This window comes from Balaenoptera musculus, chromosome X (genome assembly GCF_009873245.2).
Source record: "Balaenoptera musculus isolate JJ_BM4_2016_0621 chromosome X, mBalMus1.pri.v3, whole genome shotgun sequence".
NCBI classification, from domain to species: Eukaryota; Metazoa; Chordata; class Mammalia; order Artiodactyla; family Balaenopteridae; genus Balaenoptera; species Balaenoptera musculus.
Genome location: NC_045806.1, coordinates 100,362,934 through 100,385,193, shown reverse-complemented (window position 1 = coordinate 100,385,193; position 22,260 = coordinate 100,362,934). Strand labels below are relative to the sequence as shown.

Below are 22,260 nucleotides of genomic sequence, written 5' to 3'. Positions count from 1 at the left end.
GCCAAAAATAAATAAATAAATAAATTTATTTTAAAAAAAAGAATAGCAAAAGGAGCAATTGAACAGAAAAATGAGTCCAAGATCAAATCCATGTTTATATGGGAATGTAGCATTTGTAAGTTAGCAAGGAAAGAATGGACTATTCAAGAAAACGTGCTGGGAAAATAGGCCATCCGTTAGGAAAAAATAAGATGAGACCGTCCCACACAAACACCATTTACAAAAATAGATTCCAGTTGGATTAAAAACAACTTCTAAAAATATGAGGAAAACATATAGGAGAATATTCTTATAACTTTGGGGGTAGAGAAGGCTTTTCTTCTCTTTTTTTTTTAACATCTTTATTGGAGTATGATTGCTTTACAATGGTGTGTTAGTTTCTGCTTTATAACAAAGTGAATCAGCTATACATATACATACATCCCCATATCTCCTTCCTTTTGCTGTTTCCCTCCCACCCTCCCTATCCCATCCCTCTAGGTGGTCACAAAGCACCGAGCTGATCTCCCTGTGCTATACGGCTGCTTCCCACTAGCTATCTATTTTACGTTTGGTAGTGTATATATGTCCATGCCACTCTCTCACCCTGTCACATCTTACCCTTCCCCCTCCCCCTATCCTCAAGTCCATTCTCTAGTAGGTCTGTGACTTTATTCCCATCTTGCCCCTAGGTTCTTCATGACCTTTTTTTTTTTTCTTAGATTCCATATATACGTGTTAGCATACGGTATTTCTTTTTCTCTTTCTGACTTACTTCACTCTGTATGACAGACTCTGGGTCCATCCACCTCACTACAAGTAACTCAGTTTCGTTTCTTTTTATGGCTGAGTAATATTCCATTGTATATATGTGCCACATCTTCTTTATCCATTCATCCGATGATGGACACAGGTTGCTTCCATGTCCTGGCTATTGTAAATAGAGCTGCAATGAACATTTTGGTACATGACTCTTTTTGAATTATGGTTTTCTCGGGGTATATGCCCATTAGTGGGATTGCTGGGTCGTGTGGTAGTTCTATTTTTAGTTTTTTAAGGAACCTCCATACTGTTCTCCATAGTGGCTGTATCAATTTACATTCCCACCAACAGTGCAAGAGGGTTCCCTTTTCTCCACACCCTCTCCAGCATTTATTGTTTGTAGATTTTTTGATGATGGCCATTCTGACCGGTGTGAGATGATACCTCATTGTAGTTTTGATTTGCATTTCTCTAATGACTAATGATGTTGAGCATTCTTTCATGTGTTTGTTGGCAATCTGTATATCTTCTTTGGAGAAATGTCTATTTAAGTCTTCTGCCCATTTTTGGATTGGGTTGTTTGTTTTTTTGATATTGAGCTGCATGAGCTGCTTGTAAATTTTGGAGATTAATCCTTTGTCAGTTGCTTCATTTGCAAATATTTTCTCCTATTCTGAGGGTTGTCTTTTGGTCTTGTTTATGGTTTCCTTTGCTGTGCAAAAGCTTTCAAGTTTCATTAGGTCCCATTTGTTTATTTTTGTTTTTATTTCCATTTCTCTACGAGGTGGGTCAAAAAGGATCTTGCTGTGATTTATGTCATAGAGTGTTCTGCCTATGTTTTCCTCTAAGAGTTTGATAGTGTCTGGCCTTACATTTAGGTCTTTAATCCATTTTGAGTTTATTTTTGTATATGGTGTTAGGGATTGTTCTAATTTCATACTTTACATGTAGCTGTCCAGTTTTCCCAGCACCACTTATTGAAGAGGCTGTCTTTTCTCCACTGTATATTCTTGCCTCCTTTATCAAAGATAAGATGACCAGATGTGCATGGGTTTATCTCTAGGCTTTCTATCCTGTTCCATTGATCTATATTTCTGTTTTTGTGCCAGTACCATACTGTCTTGATGACTGTAGCTTTGTAGTATAGTCTGAAGTCAGGGAGCCTGATTCCTCCAGCTCCGTTTTTCTTTCTCAATATTGCTTTGGCTATTCGGGGTCTTTTGCGTTTCCATACAAATTGTGAAATTTTTTGTTCTAGTTCTGTGAAAAATGCCAGTGGTAGTTTGATAGGGATTGCATTGAATCTGTAGATTGCTTTGGGTTGTAGAGTCATTTTCACAATGTTGATTCTTCCAATCCAAGAACATGGTATATCTCTCCATCTATTTGTAGATGCGTAGAATCAGTTGGAGTGTTCCTCCCTCTGCTGTATTTTGGAAGAGTTTGAGAAGGGTAGGTGTTACCTCTTCTCTAAATGTTTGATAGAATTCGCCTGTGAAGCCATCTGGTCCTGGGCTTTTGTTTGTTGGAAGATTTTTTTTTAAATTTATCATTTATTTTTGGCTGCGTTGGGTCTTCATTGCTGCGCGCAGGCTTTCTCTAGTTGCAGTGAGCGGGGGCTGCTCTTCATTGTGGTGCATGGGGGCTACTCTTCGTTGCGGTGCATGGGCTTCAGTAGTTGTGGCTCGCAGGCTCCAGGGCGCAGGCTCAGTAGTTGTGGCACATGGGCCTTGTTGCTCCACGGCATGTGGGATCTTCCCGGACCAGGGCTCGAACCCGTGTCCCCTGCAATGGCAGGCAGATTCTCAACCACTGCGCCACCAGGGAAGTCCACCATTTTCTTAATTGTTTTGGGTTTGTTATTGTAGGTCTTTTCCTTCTCTTGTGTTTCCTGCCTAGAGAAGTTCCTTTAGCATTTGTTGTAAAGCTGGTGTGGTGGTGCTGAATTCTCTTCGCTTTTGCTTGTCTGTAAGGGTTTTAATTTCTCCATCAAATCTGAATGAGATCCTTGCTGGGTAGAGTAATCTTGGTTGTAGGGTTTTCTCCTTCATCACTTTAAATATGTCCTGCCACTCCCTTCTGGCTTGCAGAGTTTCTGCTGAAAGATCAGCTGTTAACCTTATGGGGATTCCCTTGTGTGTTATTTGTTGTTTTTCCCTTGCTGCTTTTAATATTTTTTCTTTGTATTTAATTTTTTATAGTTTGATTAATATGTGTCTTGTCGTGTTTCTCCTTGGATTTATCCTGTATGGGACTCTCTGTGCTTCCTGGACTTGATTAACTATTTCCTTTCCCATATTAGGGAAGTTTTCAACTATAATCTCTTCAAATATTTTCTCAGTCCCTTTCTTTTTCCCTTCTTCTTCTGGGACCCCTATAATTCAAATGTTGGTGTGTTTAATCTTGTCCCAGAGGTCTCTGAGACTGTCCTCAGTTCTTTTCATTCTTTTTTCTTTATTCTGCTCTGCAGTAGTTATTTCCACTATTTTATCTTCCAGGTCACTTATCCGTTCTTCTGCCTCAGTTATTCTGGTATTGATCCCTTAGAGAAGGCTTTTCTAATCATGACACAAAATCCAAAAGTCATAGAATACTGACAGATTTAAATTTTAAAAACAAAAACAAAAACAAAAACCTTTTTCTTGTGGATGAAAAATGTCGCCTGCTTTTTCAGTAAACAAAGGACGTTGAGGCCATCAAGCCAGCATGGCCACCTGCAACGGTGCACCCTGAGGGGACTCAGAATGGATGGAGAAAAGCAGGATATTGGCCCTCGATAGTTAAGATGCCTGTCAAAGGCATGATTTCACTGAGCCCAGCCAGACTCTTGCCTCTTCCCATACATAGAAAAGTGCTACAATCATTAACTTGAGATGTCTGGTCTTCTTTAATTAACAGTAATCTTTTGATGTTCTGACTGCCTGGTTTTTGTTGCAAAAACCCCTGTATATCGTGGCTCCTCCTTTACCTCTTTGGAGCAGTCCCTCAGAGCTCTCTGAGAAGCTGTCTTCTGGGCTAAGTCCTCAGTTTTGTCCACCAAATAGAACATAATTCTCAACTTTTAGGTTGTGCATTTTTTCAGTCAATAGTCTACTGAAAGATACTATAAATAAAAGTAAAAACAAACTACAGATGAGGAGAAAATATTTGCAACCTGTATAGCAAAGGATTTTTCTGAAATGTAAAAAGAGCTTCTACAATTCAATGAGAAATAAACAAGTAATTGACAGAAGAGGAAATGTAAATGGCCCATCAACATATGAAATGATTGTCATTCAACTTCATCAGTGAGTAGGGAAATGCAAAATGAAACAATGAAGTATTTTTTTCATCTATCAGATTTGCAAAAATAAAACATAAAAATATAATATCCATTAATACCAGGTAATTTTATTCATGTTGCTGGGAGTGTAAATTGTTACAGATTTTGTAAAGGGCAGATTTGATGGTATCTATTAAAATTTTAAATGTGAATATCTTATGATCCAGCAGGTCCACCTTTAGGAATATAGCCTAGAGAAACAACTGTACATGTTCATAAAAAGCATACAAAAAGAATGTTCAGTGCAGCATTGGTTATGGAACGAAAAAAAATTTTTAAACAGTCTAAATTTCCACCAATAGGGCAACTAAATGAGCTATAGTACAACCATACCATGGAACTGTATTTGGCAGTGTAAAAGAATGAGTTAGATCTATATATACTTACATAAGCATGTTGTTAAGTGAAAAAAAGAAGTTGAAGAATGATACACAGATCATGATGCCATTTGTATAAATCTGCCCCTTCCCAGTAAAACAAACATTTCTCTCTCTCCCTCTCTCTCTGTTTATAGAAGCAGAGAAAAAAGTTTGCACGAATAATCAACAAACTAAAAATAGTAACTACTATTAGTAGTTACCTCCGAGGAGGGTAGATTAAGTACATGTATTGCTTGCATAATTAAAAATAAATTTTTGGGACTTCCCTGGTGGCGCAGTGGTTAAGAATCCGCCTGCCAATGTAGGGGACAGGGGTTCAAGCCCTGGTCCGGGAAGATCCCACATGCCGCAGAGCGACTAAGCCCGTGTGCCACAACTACTGAGCCTGCGCTCTAGAGCCCGTGCTCTGCAACAAGAGAAGCCAGCACAATGAGAAGCCCGCTCACCGCAACGAAGAGTAGCCCCCGCTCGCTGCAACTAGAGAAAGCCCGTGTTCAGCAATGAAGACCCAACACAGCCAAAAAATTTTTAATTAATTAATTAATTTTAAAAAATAAAAAATAAAAAGAGTTGAAAAAATTTAAAAAGAAACGGATAAAGTGGATATACACTGCTCCTTTAAAAAGCTTTTCTGAGCTGGGAAAAAGATAAAGCAGTGTCTAGAGGGAAGCAAGAAGGCCACAGGTGAGTTTTATGAGGATGGGAGAGATGACAAGGGATTGAACAGGAGCAGAAGCTTCCAGGATGGAGAGGAGGGGGCAGATGTGAGAGAAATAGACAATAGTAACCAATTGATGCGGGGGATCTAGTTCAGTTTATAAAATACTAAATGCCTACTGTGTGCCAGGTACAGTGTGAGGTGCCAGGGCTACTGAGGAATAAGACACAGTCTGTAGTTAAGGAGCTTGTAGTTTAGTAGAGGGGGCAAATATGTATACAAACTCTACATAATGTGGTAAGTACAGTAACAGAGGTATGTGGAGGGGGCCTGTGGGAACAGGAAGAGCAGCAATCAAGCCTGGTGGTGGGAGTATAGGGTGCAGGTTGCTGAAAGGGGAGAGGAGGTGATCAGGAATGATTGGGCTAAGTCTTGAAGTCGTGCAGGATGAGTACAAGGTAGTGACCTGGCTTAGAGTGGGTATTCAGTACACATTTGTTGAATGAATGAATGATATATACATTGATGGGAAAAAGAAAAGAAACACCTCTAACTTTTCATCATTTAAAACCAAAAGTATCCAACTCACAGACATAGAAAACAAACTTATGGTTACCAAAGGGGGAAGCGGGGGAGGGATAAATCAGGAGGTTGGGATTAACAGATACACACTACTATAGACAAAATAAACAACAAGGACCTACTGTATAGCACAGGGAACTATGTTCAATATCTTGTAATAACCTATAATGGAAAAGAATCTGAAAAAGAAGATATACAGTATAACTGAATCACTTTGCTATACACCTGAAACTAACACAACATTGTAGATCAACTATACTTCAAACAACAACAACAAAAAAAACCCCAAAGTATCCATTGAAGGTTTCAGCTAGGATGCTGGTGAGGGTGGAAAACAGTCTACAGTGTGTTGAGGAATGAACAAGAAGTAAAAATAAATAAATGAGTAGATTATTCTTTCAAAAAAAATCTCCATCCATGCATTAAATATTTATTGGGCACCTATTATACGCCAGACCCTGTGGTAGGTGCAGAAAAGAAACTTGACTGCTAAGGGAAGAAAAGACACAGGGCAGTAGTTGGGGAGAAATGTGTGGTTGAGGAGGATTGGGCTGTGGAAAAGTCTTTTTTTTTTTGAGATGAGGGAAGACTTAAGCCTGTTTATAGGTTGCGGGAGGGAGTAGTCAGTAGTAGGTGAGGAGCTGATAGATGAAGCCAGGTTCTCAAAGAGCCTGAAAGGAATAAGATCAGGTACACAAGGGGCGGTGGACCTTGAACAGGATGAGGGACCCTTCATCCTCAGAGACCAGAGGGGAACAGGGAAGGGGAGGGAGTGAGGTGGGTTGGGGTAGTGTGAACCTGGTGACCTTGATTTTGTTGATAAAATAGAAGATAATACCGTCTTGTGAGAGGGAAGGGGTCATGAATAAGTTCTGGAGATTGAGGAAAGTGTTGAAAGTTTGGCATGGTCAATGAAAGCAGTAGGAAGGGAGCCAATCAAGGCTGAGCAAAAGGATTGTCATGTTGTTTTAAAGGCCTTTGTGAGGTTGGAGGCCAGGAATTTGGGTGCCAAGACCCAAAGTTTTTGTTTGTTTGTTTGTTTGTTTAATATTTATTTATTTATTTATTTTGGCAGCGTCGGGTTTTAGTTTGTGGCATGCAGGATCTTTAGTTGTGGCATGCACGTGGGATCTAGTTCCCCGACCAGGGATCGAACCCGGGCCCCCTGCATTGGGAGCGTGGAGTCTTACCCACTGGACCACCAGGGAAGTCCCCAAGACCCAAAGTTTTGTGATTTCTTCGAGTCAACTTCAGCAGCAGTGGTGTAGGAGCAGAGAGCAGATCCTGAAATTTACTCAGCCCAGCAGTTTTGCTAGGCAAGGAGGGTAGAAAGCAGGGGTGTGGTGGGAGATGAGTTGATAAAAGAGTGTTTTGGACAATCAGTTATGGGGGTCAGCCTGGGCTGAGAAGGAGATGAGGCCAAGAGGGGGTTGATATCCTGTGAGATAATGGAGAGGTCAAGGTACCAGAGGATTCTATGAGGTGAAAGATCAGGTTTAGGCAGACTGAAGGCATAGAAGAGCTGGGAAGTTGTGCGGTGGTGGTCAGATAGTGGGGTGTTAGAAGCTGTCTTGGGTGAAGCTGGCCTGGCAAACGGTATGATGTGTAGGTGGCTGAAGTAGAGGGAGCTGGAGGTTGGTGAAGTTGAGGCGATCAAGGAATAAAGAGGCTGAAGGTTGATGGCCTGTCCGCAAGCACGTTGCAGTCACCCAGAACAGGGAGAAAGACGGGGTCAGGCACCACCAGAAGAGGATGGAACAGGCCTCAAATGGAGAAAGTTGTTTTACACTGAGGTAGAGGAGTAACGCCCTAGAAGTGGGGCTGAGTGGCTACCTGAATGCCCACACACTGAGCCCAACGTACACAGGTTGTGGGAGAATAAGAAGCCTACACAGGGGACTTCCCTGGTGGCGCAGTGGTTAAGAATCCGCCTGCCAGTGCAGGGGACACATGTTTCAGCCCTGGTCCGGGAAGATCCCACATGCTGCGGAGCAACTAAGCCCATGCGCCACAACTACTGAGCCTGTGCTCTAGAGCCCGCGAGCCACAACTACTGAGCCTGTGTGCCACAACTACTGAGCCCGCCGAGCCACAACTACTGAGCCTGTGTGCCACAACTACTGAGCCCGCACGCCACAACTACTGAAGCCCACGCGCCTAGAGCCCGTGCTCCACAACAAGAGAAACCACTGCAATGAGAAGCCCGCGCACTGCAACGAAGAGTAGCCCCCGCTTGTCACAACTAGAGAAAGCCTGCACGCAGCAACGAAGACCCAACGCAGCCAAAAAAAAAAAAAAGAAGCCTACATAGGAGGGGGCTGCCAGGCAATGCGGTCCTCAGGGTTGCGGGGTCCTCAGGGTTGCAGGGCCCTCAGGGGAGAATTAGGTTACCAGTAGCGTGAAGAGGCAAGGCAAGTTCTGTGAAGAGGAAGATGATATAGGCCAGCACTTCTCAAACTTTAAAGTTGCATACAAGCCACTGAGGCTCTTAATAAGATGTAGATTCTGATCCTGTAGGTCTGGGTTGGGGACTGGAGAGTCTGGATTTCTAACAAGCTTTCAGGTGACCACAGTGCTGCCGGTTCAAGGACCACACTCTGAGTGGCAAAGATGTAGGCAATTTTGTTTACCATGGTTCAGGGATTTCAGAGGGCACAGTGGACGTTTTTGAGGGATGATGAGTCCATGAGGAGAGAGTGGAATAGCAATGAGCATAGAGAGAAGAAGTGACTGGAAGGATGGAGTAGATTAGCTGTTGTCACTCTGGACACTGTTCCAGTAGACCTGACCTTATGGTATCTCGGCTTTGCCTGAGAGGGTGCTGTTCAAGTATAATGTCTGTGACCAGGCCTTCTGGGTTTCCAGCAGGGGAGCTTCTGACAGCTGCGTTTGCACTGAGGAATGGCACGTGGGAGAAGGAGACTGGGATGACTTGCGGGTGTCTAGGAAATGGATAGGAGACAGTGATAACTGAGGCCATGGGAGTGACCAGGACCACGCAGGGCTAACGGGCATGTGATGTGTAGAATGACAACAAAAGATGGTCCAGGATGGAACTTCAGAGATGAGCCAACAATTTAAGCTAAGGCAAGTGAGAAAGAAGAGTTATTATAGAGGTAGGAGCTAATGGTGGCAGTGAAGCCAGGGGGTGTTTCAAGAAAGGACTCGTCAACATTATCAAGAAAGATGACAATTGAAAATTATTCATTGAAAGGTAAAATTACTATTTTTCCATAATATCTCTGTCTAGGAAACCCAAAATAATCAACTGAAAGACAATTCTAATGGATAGTAGTTCTGGAAGGTAGCCAATTTCAAAATAAACATGCATAAAGCCATAGACTTCTTATCACCTGACAGTAACCAAATAGAAAACATTATGGAACAGAAGACCCTTTTCATGGTTAAAAAAAAAAAAAACCTTACTATATCCTACCCACAAGACCCTATGTGATCTGTCCCCTGCTACCTTGCTTGCTTCATCTCTTATTATTCTTGTATTTCTTCAGGTGAAATTCACATAACATAAAATTAAGTCTTTTAAAGTAAGCAATTCAGTGGCATTTAATAAATTCACAATGTTGTGCAACCACCACCTCTGTTTAGTCCCCAGACATTCTCATCACCCCAAAAGGAAACACATTAAACAATAACTTCCCATTCCCCTCTCCCCTCAGCCCCCAGTAAGTAACCATTATTCTGTTTTCTGTTTCTGTGAATTTGAGTATTCTAGGTACCTCACAGAAGTGGAACCATATACTATTTGTCCTTTTGTGTCTGGCTTCTTTCACTTAGCATGATGTTTTCAAGGTTCATCCATGTGGCAGCATGTATCTGAATTTTCTTCCTTTTCATGGCTGAGTAATATTCCATGGTATGATATTCCACACTTTATCAGTTGATGGACGTTTGAGTTGTTTCCACCTTTGGGCAGTTGTGAATAGTTTATTGTTCTTCCTTTGTTCACTACTTCTGCTGCTCAAACTTGTCAAGCTTGTTTCTGCCTTAGGACAATTACATTTGTTATTCCCTCTGCCTGGAATGCTCTTCTCCCAGACTCTCCATGACTGTCATTCTCATCCTTGCAGCTCAAATGCCACATCCTCAGAGAAGCCTTCCCTGATCACTGTATTTAAAGTAGCTGAACCCTCAGCCACTTTTTATCCCATTATCCTACTTTATTGTCTTCATAGTACATATCATTGTCTGAAATGAATAAGAAATAGTGTCTAGACCAGGGCTTGTTTTGTGCCTTTGGCCCCTTAACCAAACAGTGAGGCATATGGGCTCAGAATATCATTTTTAAATGCCTAAAATACATCAATTATACCAAAAAATAGTTACCAAAATACTTTAAAATTGTGATATAGTAATCTGTGCGCTTCTCTTTTAATCCCTGAAATAACAATATCTATATGCAGGTCTAATAACTATTATACTTCAGAAGTTGTGATGATTATAAATGCTATTTTGAGATATTTGCAACAACTGTAATAGGAAACAAAAAATATTGGTGATTTCTATTGGTTATGAAATCACAGGCACTGCTGAAGTGACTGCAGATTGTTACGTACTTTTGTACCTGAAGAAACTCTAAACTTCAGTTAGAGCTTAGTGAAAAAGATGCGGTTTTTTCCTATCCAAGTTCATGGATCCTATGAATTCTATGCATAGACCCCTTGGAGGTCTGTGGACCCCGGTTAAGAATTCCTACCCTGAAAAGTAAAAGATAAACAGTAGTGAGGAGGAGGGGTAGAGTATATTGGAGCTGGGTTTTGTAGGAGATGGAAGAGATCATAGTAAGCCAGGGAAAATGGGCTGGAAAAAAGCTGCCTTTGGGTGTGAGGGGTGTAGAAATTTCCAGTTGAGAAGGATATGAGGGAAGCAGCATCTCTGAAGGGGAGTCAGGGGTCATTTAGAGGAAGGGAGCATTTTGTGAGGAGGTTGCCTATAGGAGTAAGGGATTTTTGTTTACCATGGGCTGGAGTCCAGTGAGCATGACAGAGTGGGATGGGGGAGACAGCCACTGAGGGAAGATGAGCCGTTGGGAGCAGGGCTGGGACCCTTACTATATTCCAGATACCATGCCGGACACTGAGAATATAAAGATGAATAATACTCTAGTTATGGGACTTCCCTGGTGGTGCAGTGGTTAAGAATCTGCCTGCCAGTGCAGGGGACACAGGTTTGATCCCTGGTCCGGGAAGATCCCACACGCTGCAGAGCAACTGAGCCCCTGCGCCACAGCTACTGAGCCTGCGCTCTAGAGCCTGCGAGCCACAACTACTGAAGCCCACGCGCCTAGAGCCCGTGTCCCGCAACAAGAGAAGCCACTGCAATGAGAAGCCCACGTACTGCAACGAAGAGTAGCCCCCACTCACCGCAACTAGAGAAAAACCCGCACACAGCAATGAAGACCCAATGCAGCCAAAAAATAAATTAAAAAAAAGACTCTAGTTATAAGATAAATACGAGGGATGTAATGTACAACATAATAAATACAATTAACAGGGCTGTATGTTATATATGAAAGTTAAGAGACTTAATCCTGAATTCTCATCAAAAGGGAAAAGTTTTTTGTATTTCTTTAATTTTGTACCTGTATGAGATAATGGATGTTCACTAAAGTTATTGTGATAATCGCTTCATGATGTAAATCACTATGCTGTGCACCTTAAAACTTATACAGTGCTCTATGTCACTTATATCTCAATAAAACTGGGAGCAGAAACAAAAGAAAATGCAGGAAGAAGGGGAAAAATGAATAAGACAAAGATGAGTCATCCATTTAGGATTAGTTTAAACCAAATACTGTTAGTTGACTGGCTGCTTTGGCTGGTCTGACGAAGCATCTCTTCAGAGACCCTAAGAGCCAGAGGCATTAGCAGAAAGATAGGCTCAGGGTATCACTAGAGATTCAGGGGAAAAAAAGCTAAAAATGCATTGTTTTCTTTCCTCCTTTGATTCCTTTTGTAGAGCAAAAAAAAAATGAAGTAAAAAAGTTATGTAATGGAGGGAAAAAATGTAGCAGTGCCATAATTAGATCACTCAAATGAGCCTGTCACCTGAAAATTAATTGGATAAACCTAAGGGATGTATCCCCCCGCCCCCACTCCTAATTCTTCAGGAACCTTCTAAGGATCTCTGCAGCCAACAGATTCTTTGATGCTCTTACCCTTCAGAACAATGTTTGGCTCATAGGGGTCAAAGGAAGAAAGAAAGGACTATATATTTAGATTTTTCTCTGCAGCTCCAGAGGTACCCAGCATCTGGCTCTCTCTGTATGTAGCTCTCAGAATCTAGAATTCTGTGATTTCTTTTTAAAAAGGCTCTTTTGCCTTCTCTACTAGGAGTATCTTTCAAAAAGGCTCAGGGTGGGAGCTGCTGCTCCTCCTTCAATTGCGTTCCCTTCCCGCAGTGGTCGCTGCAGACTCCCTCTCCCGGGCTGGATGATAAACCCCTTCCAGCTTGAAGGGAGAAGCCCTGGAGGGGGGGCAGCGGACAGACAGGGAGATGAGAACAGAGGCAGGGCGGAGGCTAAGTGACCTAGCTAGAGCAGGAAGAGGCTGCAGGGGCGGCAGGAATGGCCTGGGAGAGAACAGAGACGCTTCCCAGGACAGAGAGAAGCAGAGGACTGACTCTCGGCTAAGACCCCTGGCAAGACTTGGAGCCACACGGGAGCGCCGTGCCTGGATACTCAGTGAGCTGGGGGGCGGGGCGTGCAGTGTGTGTGTGTGTGTGCGCGCGCGCACGTGTGTTCAGCTTGTGCAGACAGGACTATCTTTACCAAATTTTGTCCGAATACGTAGATTTTCAAGTCACAACCTTAGAGGAAATGAGAACTGGAAAAATATCTGGACCTTAGGGGAGCGCCTCGAACCCAGGAAGATTGAGCAGAACCCAGTGTGTTCTGGAAGATTCCCCAGCAGTGGGTCAAGGAGAGGTCCTGACCGCCACTGGGTACCAGCTTGAGTATTAGGCACTGCGGGGGAGACACAGGAAGCGGAGACATGAGCCCAGCCTGGCGCGCAATCGGCCCATCCACAGATACTGCCAGTGGGCTCCACACTGCATCGGGGCCCCGTGGGGGCAGAGAAGGGCCCTTCACTGTCCCTGCCCTTCACAAGGACACAGTCTATTTGACGGAACACTAATCCTTGTGAAGCAACAGTAAGCGATCCAATAGCATAATTCTTTTTTACACTCCTGGGTCACAGAAGGGATTTCTGGCATAACTGGGGAATTGTGGAGGAGATCGGCATTCATCCGAGCCCTGAGGCCTGGGAGGGCAGGATTGGGATGAGAAGAGAGAAATGCACATTCTAGAGAGAAAGCGCACTGATGGGCATATGGTTGGCTCATGTGGGGACCAAAGAGGTGGACAGTCTGACGGAGTTGGAGGCCCACTGAGAGGAGATGGGGAAATCCAGCTGGATGGGGAGAGTCAGATTACCAAGGACATTTTCAACTCCTGAAAGAGTTTCGAAGCCTATCAAAATCCAGGTTTTTGACGTGGTCTGGCCATTTCCCTACTCTCTCCTTTAGCTACAAGCCCATTGTGGAATTCATCGACGCCCAGTTTGAGGCCTACCTGCAGGAGGAGCTGAAGATCCGCAGGGTACTGCACATCTACCATGATTCCCGCATCCACGCCTGCTTGTACTTCATCGCCCCCACGGGTCATTCCTTGAAGTCTCTGGACCTAGTGACGATGAAGAAGCTGGACAGTAAGGTACCGAGGCCTGGGAGGCAGGGACGAGGGCGGGCGGGAGGCAGGGCAAGCTGGGCTCCCTCCTTCTGGTCTCTTGTGCAGTGCAGATGCCAGAGCTCAGGAGAGGTTGTGTGGCGTCCTCATCCTCCCCTTCATTCCCTGTCCCTCCATAAAGATGGTGTTAATTGATCCAGCACCTGAGTTGTATGCTTTGTGATGTTTTCCCAGCACTGGGCATTGAGTCTTCCCTGAGCTGTCTTTCTGCCCTGATCCCTCTTGGGAATAAAGGTGGATGCAAGCCAGACGGCTGTCTGGGTCTAGGGCCTTAGGCTTTGGCGATGCAAAGGTGTTTTTCCTTTGTCCTGATGTTAACTGACCTTTACTAGAATCAAACATGCAAACGACTTCAAAAGTTACTATTCTTATTATCAATAATAATTTTATCATAGCAGCTAACATTTGTTAAACCCTTATTATATGTCACCACTGTAAAAGTACCTCATGGAGTATCTCATTGAATCCTCACAACAACTCGGTAAGGCAAACACTATCATTACCTCCCATTTTATAGAAGAGAAAACTGAGGCTCTAAGAGGTTAAGTGACATACCCATTGTCATATAGCCAACTCCTGGCAGAGCCTAGATTTGAACTCAGATCTGTGGCACCAGGTTATATTGCCTCCATACCCAAGGAAGATGACTGTGGGAATCAGGCACATCCGGCTTTAAGATAAACTGAAAAATGCAAGTCCCACATCGGATATAAATTAGACAGTGATTCTTCATGTTAAAGGATTATTGGCTGTGCAAAAGAGTCGACCACAGGAATCTTTAAAAAGCCTAATTACTAGTACGTTTCCTCCCCTAACATTTCATATGTGTCTGGCACTGTGATGAGTACTTTATATGCATTGTTTTTATTTCATCCTTCCAATAATCCAGTGTGGTGGGTACTATTATTATCCCCATTTTACACAGGAGGAAACTGAGGCACAGTCAAGTAGCTTGCTCCAGGTCAGACAACTTGTAATGGGTCTGGGATTCAGACCGAGCTCTCTCTGACTCCAGGGAATTTATTTTACAAAACAAATCTACTTTATATGCAGTTGTTTAGTAGCACATTCACTATAAAAACGGAGTTTCAGCTAGCATCAGAATAGGAGCAGTTTTTCGTTTTTCACAGCAGTGAGTTCACTGCCCACGAGTAACGGGCCGCTTGGGAAATGTCGCCACATCCTGCATGTCTTGAAGAGGGTAGCAGAGTGATGCGGCTGGCGGCCTGGTGGAGGAGCTGAGTTAGGTAGGCCTGTGTTTACAGCGTGCCAATGGGGGACGTGGCGAAAAGTGTTGCCACCTTGCCAAGGGCTTCAGTCCCCACGCCCCAAGACTTTAAGGGAGGTGCCTCCAACGTCCAGTCTTTCTTTGACCAGCACCTGAAGCTGCAGTGTCAGCCTTGAGAGGCGCTCCTAAGGCAAAGAGCAAAGGAGGTGGGATTTGTCTTAAGTCTAGAGCTCTTTTCAGGGCCCAAGTACCATCCATGCCAGCCCATTGGAGTCTGCTGGCAGGACCAACTGTGCTTTGTGTGTGAACTTGAGCTTAGCTGTGCTCTGTCTCACTCAGGCATGTAAGTTTCTTTACCCTCCGACAGTAAAAGCCTTGTCACTTCTTGGAGGTATTTCAAGGATTGAGGTTCAGGTGGATTGAACTTTGGGGTAGCATTAGTCCTTTCTCCTGCTGTCCAAAATTGGGCATTTGTACCTGCTTTCTTTATGCAGAAATTAATCATGAGACTCCGGCAATGTAACTCTTTTTGGCTAAGTCTCAGATCAAATTGGTAACACAGGGTCGTCTTCACGTAAGTGGGTTGGTTCATCAGTGTTTGCTGCCAGAAAGAGGGCCAGGTGTGCATCTTCACAGAGCCCTGCCTTTCTTCCCTTCGCACGTGGGTTCCTTTCATACTGGCTGGGGCTAGCCTGCACCGATGGGTTGGGACAATTTACTGTTAGCAAGGAGTTGCCACCTCTCCCCTTGTCCACTGTCGATTCCCAACTGTCCTCTTTCTGCTTCAAATCACCCAAGCAGTGACCTTGATATTAAGATATCACATAGCTCATCAATTTGGATCTGAGCTGGCAGGTTAAGACTGTGGACTTAGGAATAAGGCTAAACTTGGATCTGGATCCCAGTTCTGTTACTTACCTGCTCTGTGGCCTTGGACAAGCTACTTAGCCTCTCTGTGCCTCAGTTTCTCATTGTGGTACTAATACCTCCTGGGAGGGTTTTTTGTCAGGGTTAATTGTGTTAATCCTTGTAAAGCACTTAGTTCAGTGCCCAGCAAACAGTAAGCACTCATTGTCATATATTATACTGCTGTTTGGCCATGGAGGTGGCCAGTCCTGGACTATTGCGTTGAGCTGCTCCCTCTGGCAGCTGGTAGAAGTCCTAGGTCATGCTGCTATCAGCTGCAGATTACCAACAATGATGCCACTTTGCTCCTCCCTTCCCTAGGTAAACATCATCCCCATCATTGCCAAATCAGATGCCATTTCTAAGAGTGAGCTAACAAAGTTCAAAATCAAAATCACCAGCGAGCTTGTCAGCAATGGAGTCCAGATCTACCAGTTCCCTACAGATGATGAGTTGGTGGCAGAGATCAACGGAACCATGAACGTGAGTGGGAGCACAGGGCTTCAACTTTCTGGCCATTTGCTCTTTTTTTTTCTAAGTACATTGCTCTTTTTTTAAAAATTTATTTTATTTATTTATTTTTAGCTGTGTTGGGTCTTTGTTGCTGCACGCGGGCTTTCTCTAGGTGCGGCGAGCGGGGGCTACTCTTCATTGCGGTGCGCGGGCTTCTCATTGCGGTGGCTTCTCTTTGTTGTGGTGCACGGGCTCTACGTGCGCAGGCTTCAGTAGTTGTGGCACGCGGGCTCAGTAGTTGTGGCTCGCAAGCTCTAGAGCACCGGCTCAGTGGTTGTGGCACACGGGCTTAGTTGCTCTGCAGCGTGTGGGATCTTCCCGGACAAGGGCTCGAACCCATGTCCTCTGCATTGATAGGCGGATTCTTAACCACTGCGCCACCAGGGAAGCCCTGGCCATTTGCTCTTAATTATTATTATTTTACCAAATAGCAGTCAAACATGACCATCCATCTTAGTGTAGTCAACTTTCATTATCCGAGTCTCAGGTATTTGTGAGAAAGAATCCAGAAGCAAATAGCTCCTCTCTCCTCAGAGATGCAGAGATTAATAGCCAGAGACTGAGGGAGGGAAAGACTGACTCCAGGGGATTCAGACCTCTCCTTCTACCCTCCTCTCTGATGCCACACTGGCCTAGGCCAGGCAGCCCCCATGGGACTGCCGGAAACGCAAACGGTCTTTGTCTCTGACCAATGGATGCGGCGAAAGAAGGCAAGGCTGAAAAAGTTGGCTGGCTTCGGAGACTCGAGGCTAATCTGTACTCAGATAATCAAGCCCTTTGCCCCTGGGAGGAAAAATGACATGTAGCCTCCAATTTTTCTGGTGACTAGAGAAATGTTATTTTTAAATTTCAGGGTTATGCTTTGCTTTATTAAGTGTGAATGAATTGAAAAAAAAAACCCACAACCAACCGCTTGCCATCTTTCCTCTCACTCCCCCACTCCCCCTACTAGAGGAATGAGTAATGAAGAAGGCAGGGAGTCAGATGGCTCCTCGTGCTTCTTTACAATGTGTTGATGCTGTTGCTGCGAAATCTTCAATGTTGTGATTTCAAGGAGACAGATAATAGCTTGCAGAAAGCCTCTGCTTTGGGAACAGATTTCTTTTTCTCTGTTGAGAGGCATCAGTTTTTCCTAATGACATAATGCCTGGGTATGGCCAAACTCAGGAAAGCCTTGTAATAAAAGCCATTTTTAGAAAACTTTCCTGCTGCCGCCACCCCCTAAGTTATCATTAGAGCATCAGCTGCTGCCTCCTGTGAATCGGCCAACAAATTAGCATAGCGGGGCAGCAAGTCACTGTCTCGCCTGACTTCCTGCCCATCAATACACCCGAGATATGTTTGTGATGAGAGGTCCCTCATCATCTTTGACACAAATCTGGCCCGAGGGTAGAGCTGTGTGGATTGTGGGAGGTGGAGTTGTAGCCTCTCTGACCGGTCATGAGCATTAAAAAACTAAAAAAAAAAGATTAGTGCTTATCCTCTCCAGCAGTCAGGGCGTTCTGATGGAAACCAGCTTCTGTCATGATGAGAAAACCTGAAAGGGTGCCTAGTCTGCAAGAAAATTGGAGCCTAGAGAGAAGCGTCATCAGGCACTGATGTCTGGAAGCGCCTAGTCACCTCAGAACATCAAGCCCCATAGATACCTTCTGAACGTGGATTCCATAAGTCACTAGGCAGCTTTCGGTCTTGTGGTTTGCTTTGCTAAGGACAGAAAGGGGCGAAGAGTCCTCAGCAATCTCAGGGCATCACACAAAATGACCTCTGGCTGCATTGTGGGTCAGGAGTGGCAATCACGTTGGGCTCTGCTCTCGACTTAGCTCTGGGCCCTTGCTTGAAGCTCGGGCAGCCTTGGCCTCAAGGTCAGAAACTTCCCGTGCTACGAAGCAGCAGTCCTCAACCATGCTGTTTTGGCTGTGAAGGAGTTCTGAGTCCTTTCTTACATTAGTCCAGTGTTTTACTTTGAAAAACTAAATTTGAGTGGATTCCGGGTTATCCCTGTAACAGCATCACTCAGCACTCATTCCCTTGCGTTCCCCCAGGCTTTTGTGAGTGAGAAAGACGGGTGGCTCACAGCTAGCGTGCCTGAACTGGGCATGTGCACGGGAGGGGGCGTGCATGGGAACGCTGTGTGTTGCATGTGTTGTGATGGGGAAAGGGTGGGGAGTTGCTGCTATAAAATATATACACAGGATTGCTGAGCCTGCCTGCCACTGGAGCAACTGCGTCAAACTGGGTCTTCGGACAAGCCGTGCATATGAAGCTGCATCATCAGAGAGCCGGGCTTGGCTGGTAGGAGGAATGGGTGCTGGCCTTTCAGTTCTGAATTTGACTCCAGCCTCACAGCCCCGGCCACCTCAGCCAATTGTCATGGGAACTGGATTGGAAGAGTGGAAGAAGCCTCTTGCCCAAGTGCAGAAGAGCTGCCCGTCATCCTGCAGCTCCCCGCTAGGGATTTTCATGGCAGGAAATGAGAGTCGTGAGGTCTAGCCTCCCCCTGGGCTTCTGGGTGGCTCTGAAAACCCTTATTTCAGCTTGAGGGGAAAGAGAAGGGAGGGAGAGGTCTTGTTGCGTGCTCCTTTCCACCTGTGCTCTGAGAGCTCTCAAGGTTGTAGACTTTAATGCTTAAAATTGCTATGTGGTTCAAATCGAATGTTGTTCTTTGAATGGTTCAAACCATGGCCAGGGACCAGGGACTAGGCCCAGTTACTCGACTCGGCTCAGTCGGTTGGCTGCCTGTGAGGTCTTGGGTTTGGCCCCCGCAAAGGCATTTGGGCCCAGTGAGAGCACATTGGTGACCGGGAGGGTCACAGGGAGACCCATAGGCACAAGCCTGTCTCTCCTCCTGAGGCAGCAGTGCCGTTTCCATTGTTGGCACATACTTTTGTGGGAATCACCACCAAGGGTTGACTTGAGAGAATCAGACAATTCTCGGTCACTGGTAGGAGCCTAGAATGGAGGCCAGCATAGCCGGCAGCACGACTGGGAAATACTGTCCCCCTGGGAGGAAGCCACACCCACTCGGGATATTATCAGATGAGAGATAAACGGTGGTCCTGACACTCTATTTCGCGAGGCTTAGGGGGATGGTCATCTAACCTCCCTAGTAGAATGGGTGTCGTGGAACCAGAATAGAATAATCATGCCAGTTGGATCATCAAACACTTTAAAATGTCCCGAGAGGAATTTAAGGTACATATGAGGCTACAAAGGTAGTGAGTCTGGGAACAGACTCCCAGGAGGAGGCTTGGGACCATCTCCTGGTGGAGTTTTCTGAGACTGGGGCATCCGAGGTCTCTTGGGCGAGAGAGGGTAACACGGAGTCCCCTTAGGAACCTGTCCAGGTTTCAGCAGCTGCGCCGTCTTGCATCTACCCTCTCCTCCCTGGGCCCACACATACAAAGTATCAGCCCTGGAGGTGGGGTTGGTTGGAGGGTTTACCTTCTCCATGCTCTGCTCGACTCTATTCTGGTTTTCAGAGCCATCAGTCTCTCAAGAGCAGCAGAAAGAGGGCCAGAGCTGGCCCCATGATTTCCTGTCCTTCATGGTTAAAGCTGAGCTGACTTCCAGCCCTGGGTGGTTGGGAGAGGCTGGCAGCTACAGCGTGGTGTCCTCACTGCTCCCTGGGAAGATCTGGGCACGGGACTTAGGGACCTGGGCAACTCGGTTAACTCTTCTGTGCACCAGTTTTCCAAATCACGAATGGGGTTTACACTAACCGCCCTGTAAGCCTGTTGTAGAATCAAATGAAATCTGCCTGGGAGCACTCGGAAATGATATCCTCGCATATACTTATCAGAACAGACTTTGATGCCAGTTGCAAAGGAGTGTGTGTGGGAGGCCTCGGGAGCCCTCTGAAGCTGCCATGGCAGGGGTTGTGTGTTTTAGAGCGGGGAAGGATAAAATGACAGCAGTTTAAGGAGGAGGGAAAGCAAGTGACCCTGGCATTCTAACTAACAGTGTCTTTTGGAGATAAAAATAACAGACCCAAGGGAATACGGACATTTTTTAATGCCTTTATTCTCTTCTTGGATTTTTTTTTTCTTTTTTTGCTCTTAAGCCCAGAGAAGTACTTCCCACTTCACATGCCCTCCTCCTCCATCACTTTCAGCCGAGAGCCCAGGATGCGTGAGAATGATGCAACCTTTCCTCCCTCGGTCTAGCCCTCTGCCCTGGCTGTGCCTTCGTGTGACTGAAGCTTCGGGCTCTCTGCAGGAGGGGCAGCCTTTTCCTTGAAAGTGTTTGGGGGTGGATTTGAGGCTCCCGACGTGTCTTGGGTCTCTGAGGGGGAATGAATTGTGTCCAGATGACCCCCCTGCAAAGCCAGCTGGCAGAGGTCACAGACGCTCTGGCACTTAGGCAGAGTTTTCAGGATTTCATTGCCCCCCACCCCATGCTCCATATGTCGCACGCCCAATGACCCTCGTGATCGGTCCCCTGCTAGGACTGATGAAACATTTCCCACCTCCACCCCTCACCCACCTTCCATATCCATAACCTCATCTTTCCCTCTGTCCTCTGTCCCCATTTCAGGGACAGTCATTGAAGTGGGAAGGGGTGTGGGAACACCTGAGATGATCATTGGAGAGCAGCTGAGAGGGGGTGAAGGGGGAGCTGCTTCAGCTGGATGGCCAAGCACCTCGGGGGGTTAGCAGATGTCCTGGGTCTGAGCTCCTGACTAACGCCTGTGTTCTTCCACTCTGAAGAACATTCTTGGGGTGCAGAGTTAGAGGAGAATGGAAAGGAAGGATTGGCTGTGAGATCAGATTTCAACTGCCTCTTACAATCTGGCCTTGCATGGCCAGTTCACCCCCAGGGTTTAGAGTGCTCCCCTCATCTGCTGCTCGAACCGCCCCCCAAAGGGAGTGGTAGACCAGCAGGGGTGGGCTTTGAAGTCAGAGAGACCTGGATTCCACCCCTAGCTCTGCCTCTTACTACGGTGTGGCTGCTGGCAAGTCATTTAGCCCTTCTGGACTTCAGTTTCCTCGTCTATAAAATGGGGATAATAAGAATACCTACCTCCTAGTGTTGTAAAGATTCAATGAGATAATGCAACGTAGAGCACCTGGTACGTGGGAAACAGAGCTGCAGCTAGTATCAGGTCCATAGCTCCCAATCCTGTTAGTACGATTGCTACTACCTACTCCGTGAAGCCTGCTTTGACTTCCCACGGAATTAGCTTCTCCTTCCTCTGAGTTCCTCCAGCCCTCAAGCCTCTGTTCATAGTCTGGACCTTTACTGTATTATCATTGTTGGTGCGTCTTTCCCCTACCACACTGTGCACTCGCCAGGGGCAGGCTCTGAGCTTTTTCGGTGTTGCATTCTTCTTCTTTTTTTTTTTTAAATAGTAATCTTTTATTTATTTATTTATTTTTATATTTATTTTTGGCTGTGTTGGGTCTTCATTTCCGTGCGAGGGCTTCCTCTAGTTGCGGCAAGCGGGGGCCGCTCTTCATCGCGGTGCGCGGGCCTCTTCACTATCGCGGCCTCTCTTGTTGCAGAGCACAGGCTCCAGATGCCCAGGCTCAGTAGTTGTGGCTCATGGGCCCAGCTGCTCCGCGGCATGTGGGATCTTCCCAGACCAGGGCTCGAACCCGTGTCCCCTGCATTAGCAGGCAGATTCTCAACCACTGCGCCACGAGGGAAGCCCCGTTGTATTCTTCTTAATGCCTGGCACATAGTAGGAGCTCAGTAAATATTTGTAGACTGGATGAGTGAACAAGTGGGTCAGAATATCTGAGATCGAAGCCTGTCTCTCCAAGCAGGCTAAGAAAGCTTGTTCCAGTGGACTTTTTCCTTCTCTGTGTAAAGCCCTTTTGGCTAAAACTCCACCCAGGATCATCTGGTTTGTAAACAGTATTTATTCAGTGCTTCCATTTGGCCAGTGGTGACTCAGACTTATAACCTGGCCGGCTCCCTGTGGAATGGGGCGCAGTGCCGGTGTCCCAGGTCCCACGCTACCAGCTGGGGGCGGCTGCCTGTTCTCCGGGCCTCACTCCTCATTACCCCCCTCCCCTGCAAGCATTTGTACTTTTCTTTCCTCTGCTATTCCTGTGGTCGTGCCACTGCCATTCAAGGAGTATTTATTAAGCACCTACTGTGTGCAGGGCACCAGACCATACACTTGAGCCCTTGGGCATATTCTGTCTTACGTGATTTTGGGTA

At 45.7% G+C, this 22,260-nt stretch overlaps 1 protein-coding gene across 10 annotated transcripts in view; it reads left to right on the top strand.

Annotated features, from left to right (window-relative positions):
• The window catches only part of SEPTIN6 (septin 6), a 67,480-nt gene that overhangs the window by 25,398 nt on the left and 19,822 nt on the right, over window positions 1-22,260 (top strand). For all 10 annotated transcript variants that reach the window (XM_036840007.1, XM_036840004.1, XM_036840001.1 and 7 more), the window contains 2 exons: window positions 13,229-13,415; window positions 15,904-16,065. In XM_036840007.1, coding sequence (XP_036695902.1) covers window positions 13,229-13,415; window positions 15,904-16,065 — 349 coding nt within the window. The remainder of the gene's footprint in view (window positions 1-13,228; window positions 13,416-15,903; window positions 16,066-22,260) is intronic.